The sequence below is a fragment of the Helicoverpa zea genome, chromosome 24, assembly GCF_022581195.2.
Source record: "Helicoverpa zea isolate HzStark_Cry1AcR chromosome 24, ilHelZeax1.1, whole genome shotgun sequence".
NCBI classification, from domain to species: Eukaryota; Metazoa; Arthropoda; class Insecta; order Lepidoptera; family Noctuidae; genus Helicoverpa; species Helicoverpa zea.
The window spans coordinates 9,353,364-9,373,102 of NC_061475.1; the positions used below are offsets into that span (position 1 = coordinate 9,353,364).

Below are 19,739 nucleotides of genomic sequence, written 5' to 3' on the forward strand. Positions count from 1 at the left end.
AAGGATTGAGCATTAATCACCACGGTTGCTCAAAGCGGGTTGCTGATTTCAGACTATGTAGTTTAGATTTCCTCAAGATGTATTCCTTCACCTTTTTATCAGCCATTGGTGTCCAAGATATACTTAGAAAGTACATACAAACTTAGCAAAGCTGCATTGGTACTTGCCTGAAATGGAATCGAACCCACACCCCCATACTCGAGAGGTTGGTTCTTTACCCACTGGGCCACCACGACAGCTGAGAAACAGCTAAGTAGTAAGTTATAATTGAACTTTACCCATCGTGACATATTATTATGTCTAATGAAGATGTACATGATTATTATATTAATTGCTACAAGCATTCAGTCGTAAATGCTGATAACCTTGGCCGGGGAAAGTTACCTATATGTTCACGTCTTTGAGACAATGTATGTCTGTCTGTACCTACATAGTTACTTTGTATGGGAATATGGGATGTTGCTCATGTAAATAATAAATAAATAAGTATATAATGTAATATGTCTGGTGTGAATCTGAACATGTATTTTTATGAAAGGTTAGTTTAACTTCACTGTCAACGAAACAAAAACATTGTTAAACAATCGGTGTTTATCAGATATGGACTCATGGGCCATGGGACAGGGAATTTATTACAATTCTTTATAAAATAAAAAAATAAAGAAAACACTGCTATATCTTCACTGGACTGAATAAGATGAAATTGTACTTAAGAATAAACTATTGGGCATGAAGCAGACAACGCTGAGAGAAACATCTGTTCACAAATATTTCTCCATCTGAGATGATCTTCGTGCACGAGGTGATTAACACCCAATCCTTCTCTATATGATTAGAGAGCATCGGAGAGCACGTAAATGTCGGTCCTGCGCCTGATCTCTCTCCGGTCGTGTCTTATTGCCGTCCCATCGGACTATGAGAGTAAAGGAATAGTGAGTGCACCTGTGTCTGCGCAAATGCTTGTGCACTATGATATGTCCTGCGCAGCTATCTGATCTCCTTATATGAGAACAGCCGCCGCGCCGTGGTCGAAATAGGCCTTGTACGCCATTATCTATACTAATATTATAAAGCTGAAGAGTTTGTTTGTTTGAACGCGCTAATATCAGGAACTACTGGTCCGATTTGAAAATTTCTTTCGGTGTTAGATAGCCCATTTATCGAGGAAGGCTATAGGCTACTTTTTATCCCGGTACGGGAAGTAGTTCCCACGGGATGCGGGTGAAACCGCTGGCAGAAGCTAGTATTACCGTATGATTAGAAGCCCTGCAGTGGTATATAAATTATGATGTTGCGTTTCTCTGTCTAAGAATCATCTTCAAGGTTTCGTGATTACGAGTATTCATATGCATTGATGTTAGTAAAGCATATACTTATTGAGTCAGCCATCGACCTGCTTGCCATGTTATCTCAGAACAACAGTATCGCTCACGTATGTTCGTTTTATCATTGATAAATAATACATTATATTTTATTTGTACAGGTGAAAAACCAAACTTTTGATACAATTTGTTGCTCTCTTTCTTAGACTTTTCTTGGTTAATTTCACTTATTCTTCCCCCCTTTTTATATTGCGACAAGTATCCCTATTAATAAACGATTAACAAGGATATTCACAATTCACAGGTAAAGCTATAACCCTATGTATGAATCAAGATATAATTATTGGTTATAATATAAAATTATAAGTAATTTCCCATGTTAGTCTAGTTGTTAACATTAAAAAAATGAGATTAACCATCCCATCAGTTTTTTGTCCTTAGGATTCATCATTACGTACATTACTTACTTCCATTACTGACAAATGATTGGCACTTAAATACAACTAAATATTGAAGTATTAAATGGTAATAATTAAAACCCTCCTAAAGCATAAAGCATCTGCCTCGTTTTGGCCACAAAACCGCCAGTCTCAAGGAAAATGTAACAAAATAACAGAAACTAAATACTTTACAACAGTTTATTAGGTACTTCATTAAATATTTCTGAGAACAATAGGAACAGTGCTAACATAACAGCGAGTCTAATTAGTCATCTTATAATTCGGCAAGTCTTGTGATTGAGACTAAGCAGGTATGGTATGATTAATGCAAAATACAGTTACATCAGGCGATGTGAGGTTTCACTTTGAACTAACGGTTAATTTGGAAGTTGCATCATGGGTTTAGGAGAAAAATTACGCAAGTTTTTCCTTCGTTTTTTTTCATGTCTTTATGCCTATGTCTTCATCAGCTGCCAATCTGAGATGTCGATGCGGTAAATTAAATACGTCTAGATTGGAGACTATGTATTAAGTAGCTTCTATTGTCACAATAACTAAGTCAACGAATTAAAACGAATATTAAGAATGTTACTAACATTTTAAATGCAAAAGTAACACTGTCTGTCTGTTATTGGACCAATTTAAATGATGTGTCTCATGTGTGGTACTCAGCTTGGAGCCTGAACGATAAAGGATACTTTTCATTAAGGTGCGTGTGTGAATAATTCACTGGGCACGGGGTGGAATCAAAGGGAACAACTAGATACTAATATCACCACTATTTATATTTTATTTTATACTGTTAGTTATATTAGAGATATGCAGTATTGTCAGTTTTTTTCTGATTCAGCAGAGACGAAACTGTAACGACATCTCTTCGCCCACACCCCAGGGAATCCCAATGTCTCTGAAAAACGTTTTAAAAATAAACCTAGACACAGTTTTTACAGTCGGCCATTTGGTCACATCACTGCGCACATTCTTTTAAAGTGTCATATCATAGTGGGTTTATTTTTCTCAGCTTTTTTCAATACGTCATCATCTCCCGGGCCTTGCCACAAGGAGCGACTGCCTATCTGACCTCCTCAACCCGGGCAACCCAGTACTCCTTGTTAAGACTGAATTTGAGTTTTTTTCTATACGTACTTAGTGCGTATTTTTTCAGATGACATGTGTAGAATAGATAGTTAATTTACTTAGATTGAGGTTCGCAAAAGATTTCCATCAGAAATATAATAAAGTCATAGCAAACTAATATATATAGCGTGACTGCAAATAATGCTGTAGAATATAAAGTAGGTATAGACCGATAAAAATATACAATATATGATTAAGTATTGTTTTTAAAATGCTATTATTGTAAATAAATCACGCTGATAAAACCATTTTGGATATCGCATATTATGTAGGTACTAAATAAATAATAAAGTAGAATATTGTTAGTGATCATTAAAAAACGATTGTTTTTACTAAAACAACTGTAAACGGATTGAAAATAAACAGAGTCATCAGTTTTAAGCAAACTGACGTTTGTATTGCCGATGCACTTGGGCCATAAGAAAAAATATTTGAACCAATTGATTACAAGCAAAGATTTAATTGCTTTTTTCGTAGAATACATGGGTAAGTCATATCACAAAATACCAATCTTATTAGTCAGCAAGACAATGATAGACTGTAACAGGTATCAAATTCGTCAATCATTTTTTCCTTCCAGGTAAAACTTTGTAAGATTGACGAATACTGAACAAAAAAATTATTGCGGTGGACGGCGATAGGTTGGCATTTTAAAGAGAGAAGGAGTCCGAAATGATGGCTAATGGTCGTTACCAATTTCTATCTAAGTATACGCTGTTACACTTAGGTACTACAGATAGAAGATTTTGACATAAACTACATGCAAGTAATATTAAATGGGAACAAATATAATGACCACCATAAAATGCTTTGATACCCTTAGTTTTGTAACCAGAAATAATTACTGAACACCAGAAAAATAAAGTCTAAAAATGTAATAGTACCAGCTATTTTAGTCACGACTTCACTTTAAATTGTATTCGACCACCAAATTTAGTAAATGATCACCAACTCTTGACGACCAAATTAATGTATTATTTTTGCCTAAATAAGTCACTGTGATTGCCATAAAATGTAGGCTTATTACCAAATAAAGTATTATGGTGCCATATTAAGTTATGTGTCCGGCTTGCAATGCATGCGTGAGTGTCAGTATGACGAGTGACAGGGGAAAATGGAAGAAAATGACATATTGCGCCGACCCCAAGTAAAATTGGGAACAGGGCAGGAGAAAGAAGAAGAAGAATGTGTTTCTCAATACACTTCCTCGACAACACACTCTTATCGTACTGTTTAGAGGCATGCAATAGACAATTTTTCACCCTAGTGCAGGAAAAGGGTCCCCATAATGTTATTACATTTATTGTATCAGGCCGAACTTATTTTTTTGGAGTCAGTTTACTAAAACAGGATAGCAAGATGTAAAAACTTTGATTATCATTTTATATTAAAACGCTGGTATAATTTTGATGATCATTTACTTCTTTTGGTGATCATTTACTACTTTTGGGATAACAATGATTTATTTCGACTCATTTTGCTTAAATAGGATAGCAGAATTTAAAAACTTTGGTTATAATCTTACTTTAAAATGGTGGTCTAATTTTGGTGATCATTTACTATTTTTGGCTTACGCATGATTGATTTTGGAGTAGTTTCACTTAAATAGGATAGCAAAGTGTTAAAACTTTGGTTATAGTTTTGCATTAAAATGCGAGTTTCATTTTGGTGATCATTTACTATTTATGTCTGCTATTTGTTACTATATCTGGTGATCAGTTAAACATAAGCCATATTAAATTCCTATCTTTAGTATGCAAAAAAAAAACTGATAAGTATATTTAATATTGGGAACAGTCGTAAGCTTCACAGACTGGAATTATGAACTAGAAGCCCAATTAATCAAGTCACTTTTTACATAGAATTTCACAATAAAAATGCATGTAGATACAGACTTCTTCTCAAACAAACTTGCACATACAAGTCTTCCAACGTCATCACAAGGTTTGTTGTTTAACACAAGATCTTGAGAAACGATAAGCACATTGATAACAAAAGAAAAAATAAAGTTAAAACAAATAAATAAAAACACACACACGTTACAGCCTTTTTATCGTCCCACTACTGGGCTCAGGCCTCCTCTCACACGGAGAAGGATTGAGCATTAATCACCACGCTTGCTCAATGCGGGTTGCTGATTTCAGACTTCACAGTCCAGGTGCTTGATTCTGTTAATTTTACTTAAGCGACATACGATTGATATCCCATTTAGATTATATCACGACTCAATTACGATTGAAGCGTATGTGGCATTTCGCTATTTTTTCTTTTAAATAAACGTTTTTATCCTTTTTTGTGATTCAACAATGAATCACATTGTCTGCAACTGATTTACGATTGCAATATGATGGTAGAGCTGACTAAGTACTTTATAGATCAAATGGCAGATCAAAGGCAAACCAATGGCATGTCATTGGAATACGATTGGTCTTAGGTATATTGGTAGCAGAATGCCTGCTTAGGTTAAAACTGCTATTGAGATTCCATTGTTATCCAAAACTCACATTATTAACTTAGCAGAATCGAGCCCCCCTAGGTTTCTCAAGATGTTTTCCTTCTCCTTTTAATCGGCAGATAAAGTTATGACGTCACCATAAGATACGTCAGAATGCGTCAGTTTTTGTCACAATTAGCAACACCAAATTATTTTGACGTAAAAAGATTAAGAAAAACTTACGATAAGTTTTGTTAAACGTCAAACCGTGATTTTTTTGTTTTATTTCTACCAATTATCATAAAAATCTATCGTCATATTTAAGAGGTGTGGCGTCTGAGCTACAAAAACTTAATCAGACAATAAATTAAATGAATTTTCTACGCCCAAATGTAGGTATGTGGTCTGATCGTTTTCTGGTGCAGTTGACTGTCAATCTCTTGAAATCTGACCGCTGTGAACTGCACACAAAACGCGGTGGCAACTGCATACATACTTCACATACTTTCTCAGTTAATTTTGGATACTACTGACTCACGATAAATGCCAAACGACTTAAGGAAAACTAGACTTGTGAAGAAAACACGTCATGATGAAAAATGAAGCGTTGTGATCAGTATGAAATCGCAATACCGTGTGGGTTAGTGCTCTTCCCAATGGGACCCACTTTTGGAACCTTACAACTAGCCTGACTTTTCATGAGAGCCCACAATGTCCTAATAAAGAGGAATCATTTATTTGTTTGTTTTTGTACCCCAAAGGCTCCGAAAAAAATCTTTCACTGTAGGAAAGCTCCACTCTTCCCAAGTAAAATAGGGTATATTTTATCCAGATACACGGCAGTTCGGCTAGTTTAAAATAGAAATAGTTAAACATTACAACGTTAAATGCAATCATTATTGTACTTAGGTTTTTTCAAATAAACAGACGTATGACGTTCAGGCCTACCAGAGACAAAAACTATCATACCTTAACCTATACAAGAAACAAGTACAGCAATTAAACTTGTCTATGATCTCTACGTCATAAGATGGATGGGCGTCAACTGGCCTCCACTTAATTGATATGACGTCCCACCAACGCGCATGCTATGATTATTAATTATAATAACAACTTTAAACATATCGCTATTTATCCACTGTCCTAACTCTATGACCTATAAGCAATCGCAAAAAATCTGTGTGTCTTTTTCTAAACGTATGTTTGAGAAAGGGATAAAATCTAACATAGGAAGGCACCTAGTGTGTAAAGAACAAAATTCTCAAATATGAGTGTATGTGTTCGATTCCAGGTCAGGTAAGTACCAATGCAACTTTTTTTAGTTTGTATATTGTACTAGCTTCTGCCAGCGGTTTCACCCGCATCCCGTGGAAACCTCTGCACGAACCCGGATAAAAAGTAGCCTATAGCCTTCCTCGATAAATGGGCTATCTAACACTGAAAGAATTTTTCAAATCGGACCAGTAGTTCCTGAGATTAGCGCATTCAAAAAAACAAACAAACAAATAAACTCTTCAGCTTTATAATATTAGTATAGATTTTGTAAGTATATCTTGGACACCAATGACGGTTTTTCGGAGGGCACTATAAACTATAGGTCCCGGCTGTTATTGAAGATCTTTGGTAATCGTTACGGGTAGTCAGAAGCCAGTAAGACTGATAACCAGTCTTACAGACCTATGGGTATTGGGACTCCCAGATAACTTGGCTTGAGGAGCTCAGATACTTAGTCCCTGCTTGTAAAACACTGGTAATCAGCTGTATTCGCTTAGACTGGTAGCCGACGCAAACATAGTTGGGAAAAAGGCTAGGCAGATGATGATTCATATTTTTCCAGGACCCAAATACTAAATAGGTAAAAACCTCGATCGCTCTCACGATGATCAAAATATTCCCGGTAAAGAAAAAAATCATAGTCTTTCCCGAAATTAGGCAGGGAGGTCGGTATTTCTCCGAAGTACCAACTCAGTAACAAATAAAAATGACATCATTCCTGGTGTCCCCAGGTCACTCAAAATTTATGAATGGTACTACTAGGTATCATTATTCCGTGTTTATCATATATTGAAAATTATTCATTTTGAATGTTATTTTGACCGTCTAAACACAATTTTATTTCTGAAATATTTAACCGCCTGCGGTTTTAGGCCATGGAAACTAATTTCCGTAAATTGATAAAAAGTTGCAGTTTGTTAATGTGATTGTGGTATATGTTATAGGCTATATTTTTAAACATATGAATTAAGTTTTGTAAGCGAATTACCCAACAGAGTACCTAAGTATGTTGATTTATTTAGTTTTCCAATGATTGGTGACTCCGTCCTTCCACGAATATTATATTGGTCTACTTTAAATAGCTTCGAATGTTGGTTTTTACGAACTTAGTCGTAACAACACTTACCAACTTATTGTGGAAAACAGTTCCAAGAAACTCATTTTTTTTTGTATTTGGCCCTGGCTGCCAAGTACGAGGAATCGCGCACGGTGGATTCCGTACCATTATTTAGAAATTGAGCAAAAAAATCACGTTGTTGTATGGGAGCAGCCCAAAATATTTCCTGCTGTTTTTTCCTGCACTTTCGCGACAAAGAGTTTCAACTAGTTAATTATGATATCACTATGTAGATAAACAATAATGTAATGGCGTCCACGGCCGATTTCGGCCACGGTGGCTGTTCTCATATAAGGAAAATGATTTAGATAAATATTTTCTTGGGCAATATTATACGGCTTATGTTTAACTGATCACCAGATATAGTAACAAATAGCAGACAAAAATAGTAAATGATCACCAAAATGAAACTCGCATTTTAATGTAAAACTATAACCAAAGTTTTAACACTTTGCTATCCTATTTAAGTGAAATTACTCCAAAATAAATCATGCGTAAGCCAAAAATAGTAAATGATCACCAAAATTAGACCACCATTTTAAAGTAAGATTATAACCAAAGTTTTTAAATTCTGCTATCCTATTTAAGCAAAATGAGTCCAAATAAATCATTGTTATCCCAAAAGTAGTAAATGATCACCAAAAGTAGTAAATGATCATCAAAATTATACCAGCGTTTTAATATAAAATGATAATCAAAGTTTTTACATCTTGCTATCCTGTTTAAGTAAACTGACTCCAAAAAAATAAGTTCGGCCTGATACAATAAATTTTATAACATTATGGGGACCCTTTTCCTGCACTAGGGTGGAAAATTGTCTATTGCATGCCTCTAAACAGTGCGATAAGAGTGTGTTTTCGAGGGAGTGTATTGAGAAACACATTCTTCTTCTTCTTTCTCCTGCCCTGTTCCCAATTTTACTTGGGGTCGGCGCAATATGTCATTTTCTTCCATTTTCCCCTGTCATTCACACTCACGCATGCATTGCAAGCCGGACACATAACTTAATATGGCATCATAATACTTTATTTGGTAATAAGCCTACATTTTATGGCAATCACAGTGACTTATTTAGGCAAAAATAATACATTAATTTGGTCGTCATCAGTTGGTGATCATTTACTAAATTTGGTGGTCGAATACAATTTAAAGTGAAGTCGTGACTAAAATAGCTGGTACTATTACATTTTTAGACTTTATTTTTCTGGGGTTCAGTAGATATTTCTGGTTACAAAACTAAGGGTATCAAAGCATTTTATGGTGGTCATTATATTTGTTCCCATATTATACTATACTATCCCTATTTTCCTACTTCCTGAACACGGGAAAACCCGCAGAATAAGCTGGTTCATCACTAAACCACGTGATTAACATGCGTTCAAACAAAGTTAGTGAATCAGTTCCGAGAATACTGTTTAGATATCAGTTATCTGGGAACGGTAGTGTTTATCTTAACTGCGTGTTGACACTAACTGCTTCGGTAAACCCCTCATCTTAATGCCTATAAATAAGTATTTGTTTACCTCACTTGCATCCAGAGAGAACTCTAGAGTAAGATTGTGTTCTCAATTTCCATTGATTTTAACCGACTTCCCAAAAACATCCTCTGAGATTTTTACCCAACTATGTTGGGGTCGGCTTTCAGTCTAACCGGATTCGGCTGAGTACCAGTGCTTTACAAGAAGCGATTGTCTACCTGACCTTCTCAACCCAGTTACCCGGGCAACCCAATACCCCCTGGTTAGACTGGTGTCAGACTTACTGGCTTCTGACTACCCGTAACGACTGCCAAGGATGTTCAATGATAGCCGGGACACTAACCCACCGACCGAGTGGGACCGACTTCCCAAAAAGATGGTCATCAATTCGGCTGCGTATAGGTAGGTTTGTTTTGTCTAGGTTTTAACCGACTTCCCAAAATGGAGGTTCGCAATTCGTATGCGTATAGGCTTTTTATACTTCCTCGTACGTAATACAACCTCTAACAAAACAAAATATTGCAAAATGTAATTCAATTCCTTATTATTTTAGTTCTGAAACCCGACCTAGGCCTATTTAGTTGGTTTTTTTTCTTTGACGCACACATTTGAAACATGTAGGTATTATAAAATACTAGCCGTTTTCCCGAGGTTTTACCCGCGTCCCGTCGCAACTACTGCCCGTACCGGGATAAAATATAGCCTATGTTCACCGGGGATAATGTAGCTTCCCAACAGTGAAAGTATTTTTCAAATCGCTCAACTATTCACGTTAACAAACAATCAAATCTTTCCTCTTCATTATATTAGTGTAGATATAGCATAAAAAGTATGTCAATTAAGTGGTGCTTCTCCATGCTTCTCACATAAGTCGGTCGTGCAAGGACCTATAATCTGTATGCACGTAAATGACATTGTCAGATGACGCACAATCTACTAAAATAGAATATTCTTTCTCCATTAGACAATGCACATCATTAAGAATTTTAAATTGTCACTTTTGATTAGCGCTTTTGAACATCTTTGGCAGTCGTTACGGGTAGTCAGAAGCCTGAAAGCCTAACAACCACTTACCAAGGGATATCGGGTTGCCCACGTAATTTGGATAAGGTCAGATAGGCAGTCGGTCTATGTAAAATACTGGTACTCAGCTGCATCTGGTTACACTAGAAGGCAAGGCAGATGAGATTGCAAAAAACCTCTAAACTTCAAAAAGATCAGTAGTTTTATACTGCAGCGTCACTTGCATAATATTCACGCAAGCCATCACACAATGCATCGGCATATAATTAAAAACTAAATGTACGGTAGAGGACTAAATACCACTATAGTTGAGAATTGTTCAATAAGTCATATCCGGTCATTTTACGTATAATGAGGTTAGAAACATGTGACTATGTTTTGTGAGGAAACCGAATGAACACCTAGGAATCAAACTTATATTTAAAATAGCCAAAGTCCTATATGGACTGTTTTCCAAACCCGGAAAAAAGTAGCAAGTAACTTTCTAAAAAAGACAGTGCACCGACCCCATATAACTTGGGAACAGAGCAAGAAGAAGAAGAAAGAACTTTCCCCGATACATAGCTTATCTAACACTGAAAGAAATCGGGTTTCTCAAGTCGGTCCAGTAGTTCCCGATATTACGGCGTTCAAGTAGCAAATTCTTCAGCTTATAAGTAAAATGATATAAATGACCAACAGTGGTATTGTTTTCATACCACTAAAATTGAATTACATGCGTATTGCGTATTGTCACAGATTTGTAAATAGTTAACTCTATTGTCACGAATTTGTTGGTTCCAGCTTTCATTTTAACCGGATGCAGTTAAATACCAGTACATATTTTACACGTGTGACTGAACATCTTTTCAACAACTAAATAGTGTTCAAACAAAATTATTTATAGGGAATTGTTCGAAGAGAGCACTTAGGATAATCTTTGGATTTTCTTTTTCAAACAAATAAGTATCAGTCGAGAAATCTCTCGAATAATCTTAAGATATTTCAAGAACAATTCCTGAAATCTGCTTAGCCAGTTGATCTAAAAATGAAATATGGAATTTAACACGATCGAAGACACCCAAGTTTATGACACTTAGGCTCCACTTATACCATCGCGGAAAAGAATGAAGGTGAAAAATTCGCAATTTTTTTGGCACTCTATTGGCATATTGTACAAGGTCTCTTATAGATAAGTCGTAAGCATGTCAACTTTGTCAAATAAACATTCTTCAATGCCCATAAGTGTACAGATCAAAAATATACCCCAAATCATAGACCAATCTGTCTCCTAAAACTGTATCAACATAATTGTGTGTACGTGACAACTCGCTTGTAGCCCAGTGGGTCTATCCATCATCGTGACATCATGCTGAAAACCTGTTCCGACGTGTACCATTAGTAGCCAAACTGAGAATGGGAAACTGAATGTGAATGGGGAATGTGACGCACAGAAATGTGTCTACTGATCTACTCCCTTAACATCATCATTCTCCATAATCTCCCGAGCCTTTTCCCAATTATGTTGGGGTCGACTACCAACCCAACAGGATGCGGCTGAGTACTAGTGTTTTATGAGAAGCGACTGCCTAATTGATCTCCTCAACCCAGTTACCCGGGCACCCCAATACCCCTTGGTTAAACTGGTGTCAGACTTACTGGCTTCTGACTACTCCCCACAGAAGCCAATGCTCTTAGAAGGTAAAAATGCGATTTTTTGTATCTATTTTTATATGCATCAAAGATTTTTAACTTTTAACTTTTTTAAATTATTTATTTATCATAGGTACCAGAAACCAAGAAGAAATTTCCTTGGAATGCGAGTGAAACCACTGGCCGAAGCTAGCATTAAGTAAGTAAGAATGTGAGCACTAAGTACATATGTGTTATGAACAAAAACTTTCCTACAAATGCAAGTTATCAGCAGAATTCTAACAATATTGCTGCGATTTGAACCTATGACCTGCCACCTAATGACGGCAGCTCAACTACTAAACCTATCTCTCTAGATAACCTATCGTATTGAGGAAGAATTTATCTAGACTTGCAAATTAATGCATTTTCTAGGTTTCCTAATTAAGTAGCTCAGTACTCAGATCAAAGAAATATCATATAGATATATATATAAATCTTCTTTTTCTTCTTCTTTCTCCTGCCCTGTTCCCAAATATTACTTGGGGTCGGCGCAATATGTCATTTTCTTCCATTTTCCCCTGTCACTCGTCATACTGACACTCACTCCCTTCCTATTCATATCATCTTTCAGGCAATCCATCCATCTTTTCTTAGGTCTTCCTCTTCCTCTCCATCCATCTACATTCATACTTAGCACACACTTTGTTGCATGCGTATCATCCCTCCTCATTACATGTCCATACCACGACAATCTTCTACTTCTCATCTTTTCTGTAACTGGCGCTACTTTCAGACTTCCTCTAATGTAATCATTCCTCACATAAATATCATAATTTATTTTTAATTTTTAAAATTAATGTAAATATTATGTAAATACTTCAAATAAAAATTCGAGTAACCTAAAAAAAAAATATCATAGAAATATAATTTCTTTGATCTGAGGCTCAGTAATCAGTATATTAGATTGATTTTGCAAAATGGTAAGTACTCGTTATTAAAAGCAACTGCCATCTTTTCCTGAAAAATCAATGTGTTCACAAAGGTAGATAAGTTTCTGATGCTACATATGTTATAATTTCCTTTCATTTTCAGTGCCAAAAAATAATATTTTTACCAGTAATTAAAAAGCTGAAGCAAATAGCTCGTTCTTACACGGAAATTCTACACACCTATTTCATTTAAAATTTCGTTAAAGTATCTAAATCGTAGAAAGCATAAGATTCTGTATTTTAGAACTTAATGTATTCTGCAGTATGCGGTTAATAAGCAGACTAGCATTAGTCATCGAACCCGAGACCGCACGACCACAAACTTCTGAACTACTAGTAACTAGACCAAGGCAGCTCAAAGATTCACATAAGTATGGGTAATGGTTATTTCATTAGATTTGGATTTGTATGCATTTGGGCATAGTGGAAATTCGTTTCATCTGTAAGAACTATTCATCGTTCATTCCATTCTATAAACAAGTACATAATATACTGCACCCATAGGTTTCGGCAATGTTTTGGCATAAGTAGAAATTCTATGGGACCATTCTGCACTTTTTTGATTGTTCTCTAAATGCTCTGAAACTACTGAAATGATTTAAAAAATGTTTCACTGTTAGAAAGCTACACTTCCCGAGTAACATAGACTATATTTTATCTGAGTACGGGCAGTAATTCCCTCGGGACGCGGGTGAAACCGCGAGAAAAGGACTAGCATTTTAAAAGTAACGGAAAACTTAAAGGATTGTCTAAGTTTTCCGTAGCATAGTATGGCTACTTGATACTCAATACCACGGTATTATGTCTAGTCTATCACACCTTAGATAAGAAAAGACAGTCTTAACACGGGGTGTTAAGGTCATAAATTAATTGTCAGATTACGATAAAGACATAGCATAAGTATACGTTTTATTTACTTGTATCGGTAGTTACATAGTTGGTCGTAATAATGTTATTTTATTGCACAACAAATAAACTAATAAAAATAGAGGACTATTATAGAACAATAAACGAAATACATAGAAGATTTTCTAAGAAATTTCATTTGTCTATAAGATCATCTGCCTACTAGGGAATGCAATCCCGATCCCGCGGGATCCCGATCTCGCGAGATCTCGTGTAATTTTTCGGGATCAATCCCGACGCATCATATGACGAGAACCCGTTCGAGATTGACGGGATTGGGCGGCAGTGGTCAGCGACGCAACACACACACAACCAAGTCCTTTTGCACGTGTACCTATCTACGTCCACGAGCTTAGACAAATTAGAATCTACCATTAAAAAATAAATGGATTTGTTTGACTGTGGAGGAACAAGGGGGCGATTTTTGCAGTTTGCATATAATTGCTTCGCCAACCAGCGTTGAGTCGGAGAGGGCATTCTCAGCAGCGGGGTACAATGCAACGGACATTAGATGCCGTTTAGCAGATGAAACTATTAATACCCTTTGTTTTTGGGAACAAATATAATGACCACCATAAAATGCTTTGATACCCTTAGTTTTGTAACCAGAAATAGTTACTGAACACCAGAAAAATAATGTCTAAAAATGTAATAGTACCAGCTATTTTAGTCACGACTTCACTTTAAATTGTATTCGACCACCAAATTTAGTAAATGATCACCAACTCTTGACGACCAAATTAAAGTATTATTTTTGCCTAAATAAGTCACTGTGATTGCCATAAAATGTAGGCTTATTACCAAATAAAGTATTATGGTGCCATATTAAGTTATGTGTCTGGCTTGCAATGCATGCGTGAGTGTTAGTATGACGAGTGACAGGGGAAAATGGAAGAAAATGACATATTGCGCCGACCCCAAGTAAAATTGGGAACAGGGTTGGACAAAGAAGAAGAAGAATGTGTTTCTCAATACACTTCCTCGACAACACACTCTTATCGTACTGTTTAGAGGCATGCAATAGACAATTTTCCACCCTAGTGCAGGAAAAGGGTCCCCATAATGTTATTACATTTATTGTATCAGGCCGAACTTATTTTTTTGGAGTCAGTTTACTAAAACAGGATAGCAAGATGTAAAAACTTTGATTATTATCATTTTATATTAAAACGCTGGTATAATTTTGATGATCATTTACTTCTTTTGGTGATCATTTACTACTTTTGGGATAACAATGATTTATTTCGACTCATTTTGCTTAAATAGGATAGCAGAATTTAAAAACTTTGGTTATAATCTGACTTTAAAATGGTGGTCTAATTTTGGTGATCATTTACTATTTTTGGCTTACGCATGATTTATTTTGGAGTAATTTCACTTAAATAGGATAGCAAAGTGTTAAAACTTTGGTTATAGTTTTGCATTAAAATGCGAGTTTCATTTTGGTGATCATTTACTATTTATGTCTGCTATTTGTTACTATATCTGGTGATCAGTTAAACATAAGCCTTTGTTTTTTAAGGAGTCATTTTCAAAATCACTCTTTTTCCTAATTCCCTTGAAATAAGCTTATTGTTTTGATTACCTAATTTACCTACGTTAATTTCCTTACAACCTGATTATTATTTAGTTGGTAAGATTAAAGAATAAAGGTTTTTATTTTCATTCGAGTAATATGTTATTTTAATTAACCTCACTATCACAAACAAGCAGTTATTAGGTTTTTCAGTCATCTGAATTCAATTTTTTTTTTTAATTAGACGGGATCCCGAATTTGCAATCTGGAGTCGGGATTGCATTCCCTACTGTCTACCCTTTTCCCAACTAACATAGGTAGTTTGCTAAGATCCGGACCGTATAAAAGATTTTCTTAAAACAACTGTTTTCTTTGAAAATTTAACCTGAAAATTCATAGGTAGTAGGTAAACAGTGACTGACGTTTGTTTTGTACATGGACTTGGGCTTAAGTAGATTTTCTATCAGCTATTCTTTGTGTTTTAGTGAATGTAGGTAGGTACCTAATGTAAAATAATGAAAATAGGTACCTATTAATTCGTAGCTACTAATAACAAAACGTTTGAACTGAAATGAGACTGTGTCCATGTTAAAGGAAACATTATAAGGAAAACTTCTACTTTGAATAAATATGATAACACGGTGCCTAGTTTATTACCTATACTTTTATTTTTGACTTTTCAGTAATGTTCAAGCAATTATTATTAAACATTAAACGGGGGAAATACATGTCAATAGAATAACATTACACTTACAACAACCTGAAAAAAAATTTGTTTGTTTGTTTGAACTCGCTAACCCCAGTAACTACTCGTCAAATTGAAGAATTATTTCAGTGTTAAACAGTCTATTTAATTATAAAGGCTTGGAACGGAATATATGTTACTTCGTAGGCTACTTTTTTATCCGGATGCCTGAAGTAGGTCCCACGGGACGCGCGGGCAACAGCGGAAGACGGAAGCTACTTTTATAGGTAGGGTACCTACGTATGTAAATAATAATATACGTATTTAGGCATATTTGTTATTTTGTTATTGTTTTTATTTTATTGTTAGAGAGGAGGCAATACAAAAGACAAGCTAGAAATCACTGAGATCACAAATTCTTGATATAGGTACCTATTTACACCATAAAGTTTTTATAGTCTTTCATTTACACTCTAGTTTCTTGCTGAGAATTTTACCCACCCTGGGTGTCAAATCTTGGACCTCACGGTCACCAGTTGCATTCTAACCACTACACCAACATGGCATCCAAAATACACAAAGAACGATAAATTAAAAACAAACTGTTATCACTGATAAGATAGATAAGCGTCATATTATTATCTGCACATAGTAGGTATGTTATCAATCTGTTAAAGGAATTCTATAATCTTGCCAAAAACACAATAAAAACTGTGACTAATTTTACAATATTGAGAAATATTTCGGAATTTCTTTACATCCTGTAAAACTTTTTCGAATTTTGAAACTTTTCGACAACATCTAATTACTTAATTTGTTTTCATTGGATGTAAAACATAAAAACGCTTACTTTACACATAATCAGGTCATTAAAACTGTCTCAAAATAAATTATCCGTCATTATACGAAACCACAACACACATGAATATAATTAGACTATATAGGTAAACAACCCAACTTTCGGTACTGAAACTTTTCTAAAAGAATTTCCACAACTCAAAAACGTATCCGCACGCCGTAAACTTGAAAAGACGTAACAACTTCGACACTTTATTACATATTTAACATTACCTTTAACAGCGCCGCCCACCGCAAGTAACACAACACAAAATATGAATAACCTCATAGTTTATTTGTTAATCACAATCTCATACCGGTGTAAAACAATTCGACTTAATTTAGCCAGCGCACGTCCGTTCGCGATCGCGTGTGAAGGGGAACTGGTGAGCCCGAGTCAAACAGTAAACACATTGATAACGGTGACGTAAGGGCGTGCATCCATTTCGTTGGCTTTTGATGTTTAAAAATACATGTGGTGCAGGGTTTTGTGGATTTTTCGATGTTTTTGTGTTAAAACCGTGGATGACAGGGCAGGCTTTTAACATTAAGAACAGGTTTTTTTTTTACCTGAGTAGGTAGGATACTTTTAGCAATGGACGGTAGAAGGCTGATATCATAATAGTGAGGGTAATTTTGCCTTTCTTGTGTTTGGAAGCTGAATGAGTCATTGGGACTAATTGATCATATCCTCCTAGCCGATTTTCGGCTACGGTGGCTGTTTTCATGTAAGGAGATCAGCCAACTGCGCAGGACATATTATATTTCTAGACCTCTCATAGCCTGTTGTTAAGAAAATATTCACAAAAATATGACTCAGAGCGTTGACTTCAGTAGAATGCGATTTCAGTAGGCACTTAATTAAAATTTTAAATAATTCTATCGTCTCGCTATTTTGAACTGGGGAATTACCTGATGATCTCACTGTGGTAGCAGCAGTCAGTGAGTATTAAAATTTTACTGAGTAAATCAACGCTTTTTTCTTTCTGAAGCCCTTTCTGTGCTAGGGCCGCAGTAACTCTTTCACGAGCACCGGTAGGTTCGGTGTCTGCCTAGCTTTTACTAAACTACACACAGGTCAGCATTAACAGTTTCAGTTTCAGTCAAATCAGATGCCTTCTTCTTATCCAGTGAGTTGAAGGTTTAATCAAGCAAGCTCTGGTGTCAGAATTTTCTCAAATTTTCCTGATGGCGTTGAACTGGACGTGGAATCGTAGCAACGACTGCTACTGAGTGCATTCGGGGTCTTACGTGTCCTCTCAGGCACGGGGGTGCAACTTTGTGTAAGTATCTAAAGCCCACTAAGCGATTTCGGCCCCGAAACCTCGTGCACAGCAGCAGCGCTTGGGACAGCTAGACCAACAAGGCAGTTTTACCTGACTACACACATGTCAGTAGAAATAATAAAGTACGCATAATAAAGGTACATATTTCCAAACCGTTTTGTGCTATTGGGTAGTATGTCCACTTCTAGACTTGCTGATCGAAGCGAAGGCCGGCTCCAATATTGTAGTAATAATATATTTACAAAGATAGATCCCACAGAAAAATTCTTCACTATCCCGTGCGTAGCCGAACCGAGAATATACACGCGACTCATTCTGAACGCCAAAAATCTGCGTCACGATTTTAAACGTCATCTGTGACCCACCGACACTATACGCGCGACACATGCGCCAAATGGGTGTGTCACGGCTATAAACGTCATTTCTGTAGGAGATCGTTGTCAGGAAGTAGTCAATTGTTTGCTTTTGCGCATATACGTCACGCCAATACGAGACCAGCACCACCGCTTATAAAATAAAGAGCGGAAAACCAAGAACAAACGTATCAATTTGAACGCTTGTCAATGTTACACCATAGTGAATTTAGACCTTTAGGTAATTGGTAGCATAACTTCATGCTATCGCTTTCTGTATAGACGTACCTTTACCGATGTCCTGTGACTGTCGGATGGGCTTCATATTATGTTCGATGAGTTCCGTAACAAAGGTAAATAAACGTACATAAACTTTATGCAGGTAAGTTTACCTTCCTCACTTTCCATTTGTCCGGCTGTCACCAGGCTGTCACGAAAACCGTGCTAGCTAGACAGTTGAAATATTCACAGAAGATGTTGTCACTGTTGTCTCTGTAACAATTATTGTACCCATACATCGAAATGGAACTCTTCATGCTTCTACTTCGCATTTTTTTATTGGATTCAGGAAACCCTATATGAGTCATACAAGGTTATCAGATAGATAGTCTGGATAGTCATACAGTTTGATTCCTTACTTACACTCTTTGAACAGAACGGCCGGCGACGCATCGGCAACGCTCGGCGGACTCAGCGGAGCATAATATGCTGTTCTGTGCTGTGTATATTACCAACTATTATATAATCTACGGCTGCGGCTGGAGCTGCGGCTGCATATCAGAAGCATCATTCATCTAAAAGAAAAAAAACTAAAACCTCAGAGTCTAGAATCTATTTAATTCTAATCTATGCCTACAAAGTTTGAAAGAGCCGTGAGCACAATTTCGTATACTATGTCTATTTAATATTTTTTGTCTGATCACTTATAAATCAATCGGGCAATGATTCCAGTTATTTAAATACATTGCTTTACAAATCAAAATACGTGCTTATTGAATTAAACGAGAATGCCATCTAGTGTGGAATAGTAAAACTAAACAAGGTGAGTTAGCAGATAGTACCGCAATGATCGGATAGATGTCGCTCTATACAACTTTCAAACAAGCATTTTTTTGTTCTATTTCCTATTAGGTATGATACGATGATACAAATAGTAGCCTGTAGCTGCATCACAATCTGAAATTGCGCAGGTCAGTAATAAAACTCATGATACTTCTATTTTTTCAAAAAGTGACGTAGACTAATAGCGTCAGTGACCTTGAGTCAAGGTCACAATTATTTTTTATCAATTTTTCAGTAACTCCTTCAATTAAAGCTCTGAAATACA

At 36.1% G+C, this 19,739-nt stretch overlaps 1 protein-coding gene across 3 annotated transcripts in view; it reads right to left on the reverse strand.

The window, feature by feature from the left end:
* LOC124642231 (midasin-like) overlaps positions 1-17,153 on the reverse strand; it is a 38,304-nt gene extending 21,151 nt beyond the window's left edge. For all 3 annotated transcript variants that reach the window (XR_006985743.1, XR_006985744.1, XM_047180566.1), the window contains exon 1: positions 17,008-17,153. Coding sequence is in view for 1 of the 3 variants with exons in the window: in XM_047180566.1 (XP_047036522.1) it covers positions 17,008-17,062 (55 nt within the window). In the remaining 2 variants the exon portion in view is untranslated. The remainder of the gene's footprint in view (positions 1-17,007) is intronic.
* Positions 17,154-19,739: the final 2,586 nt, after the last annotated feature.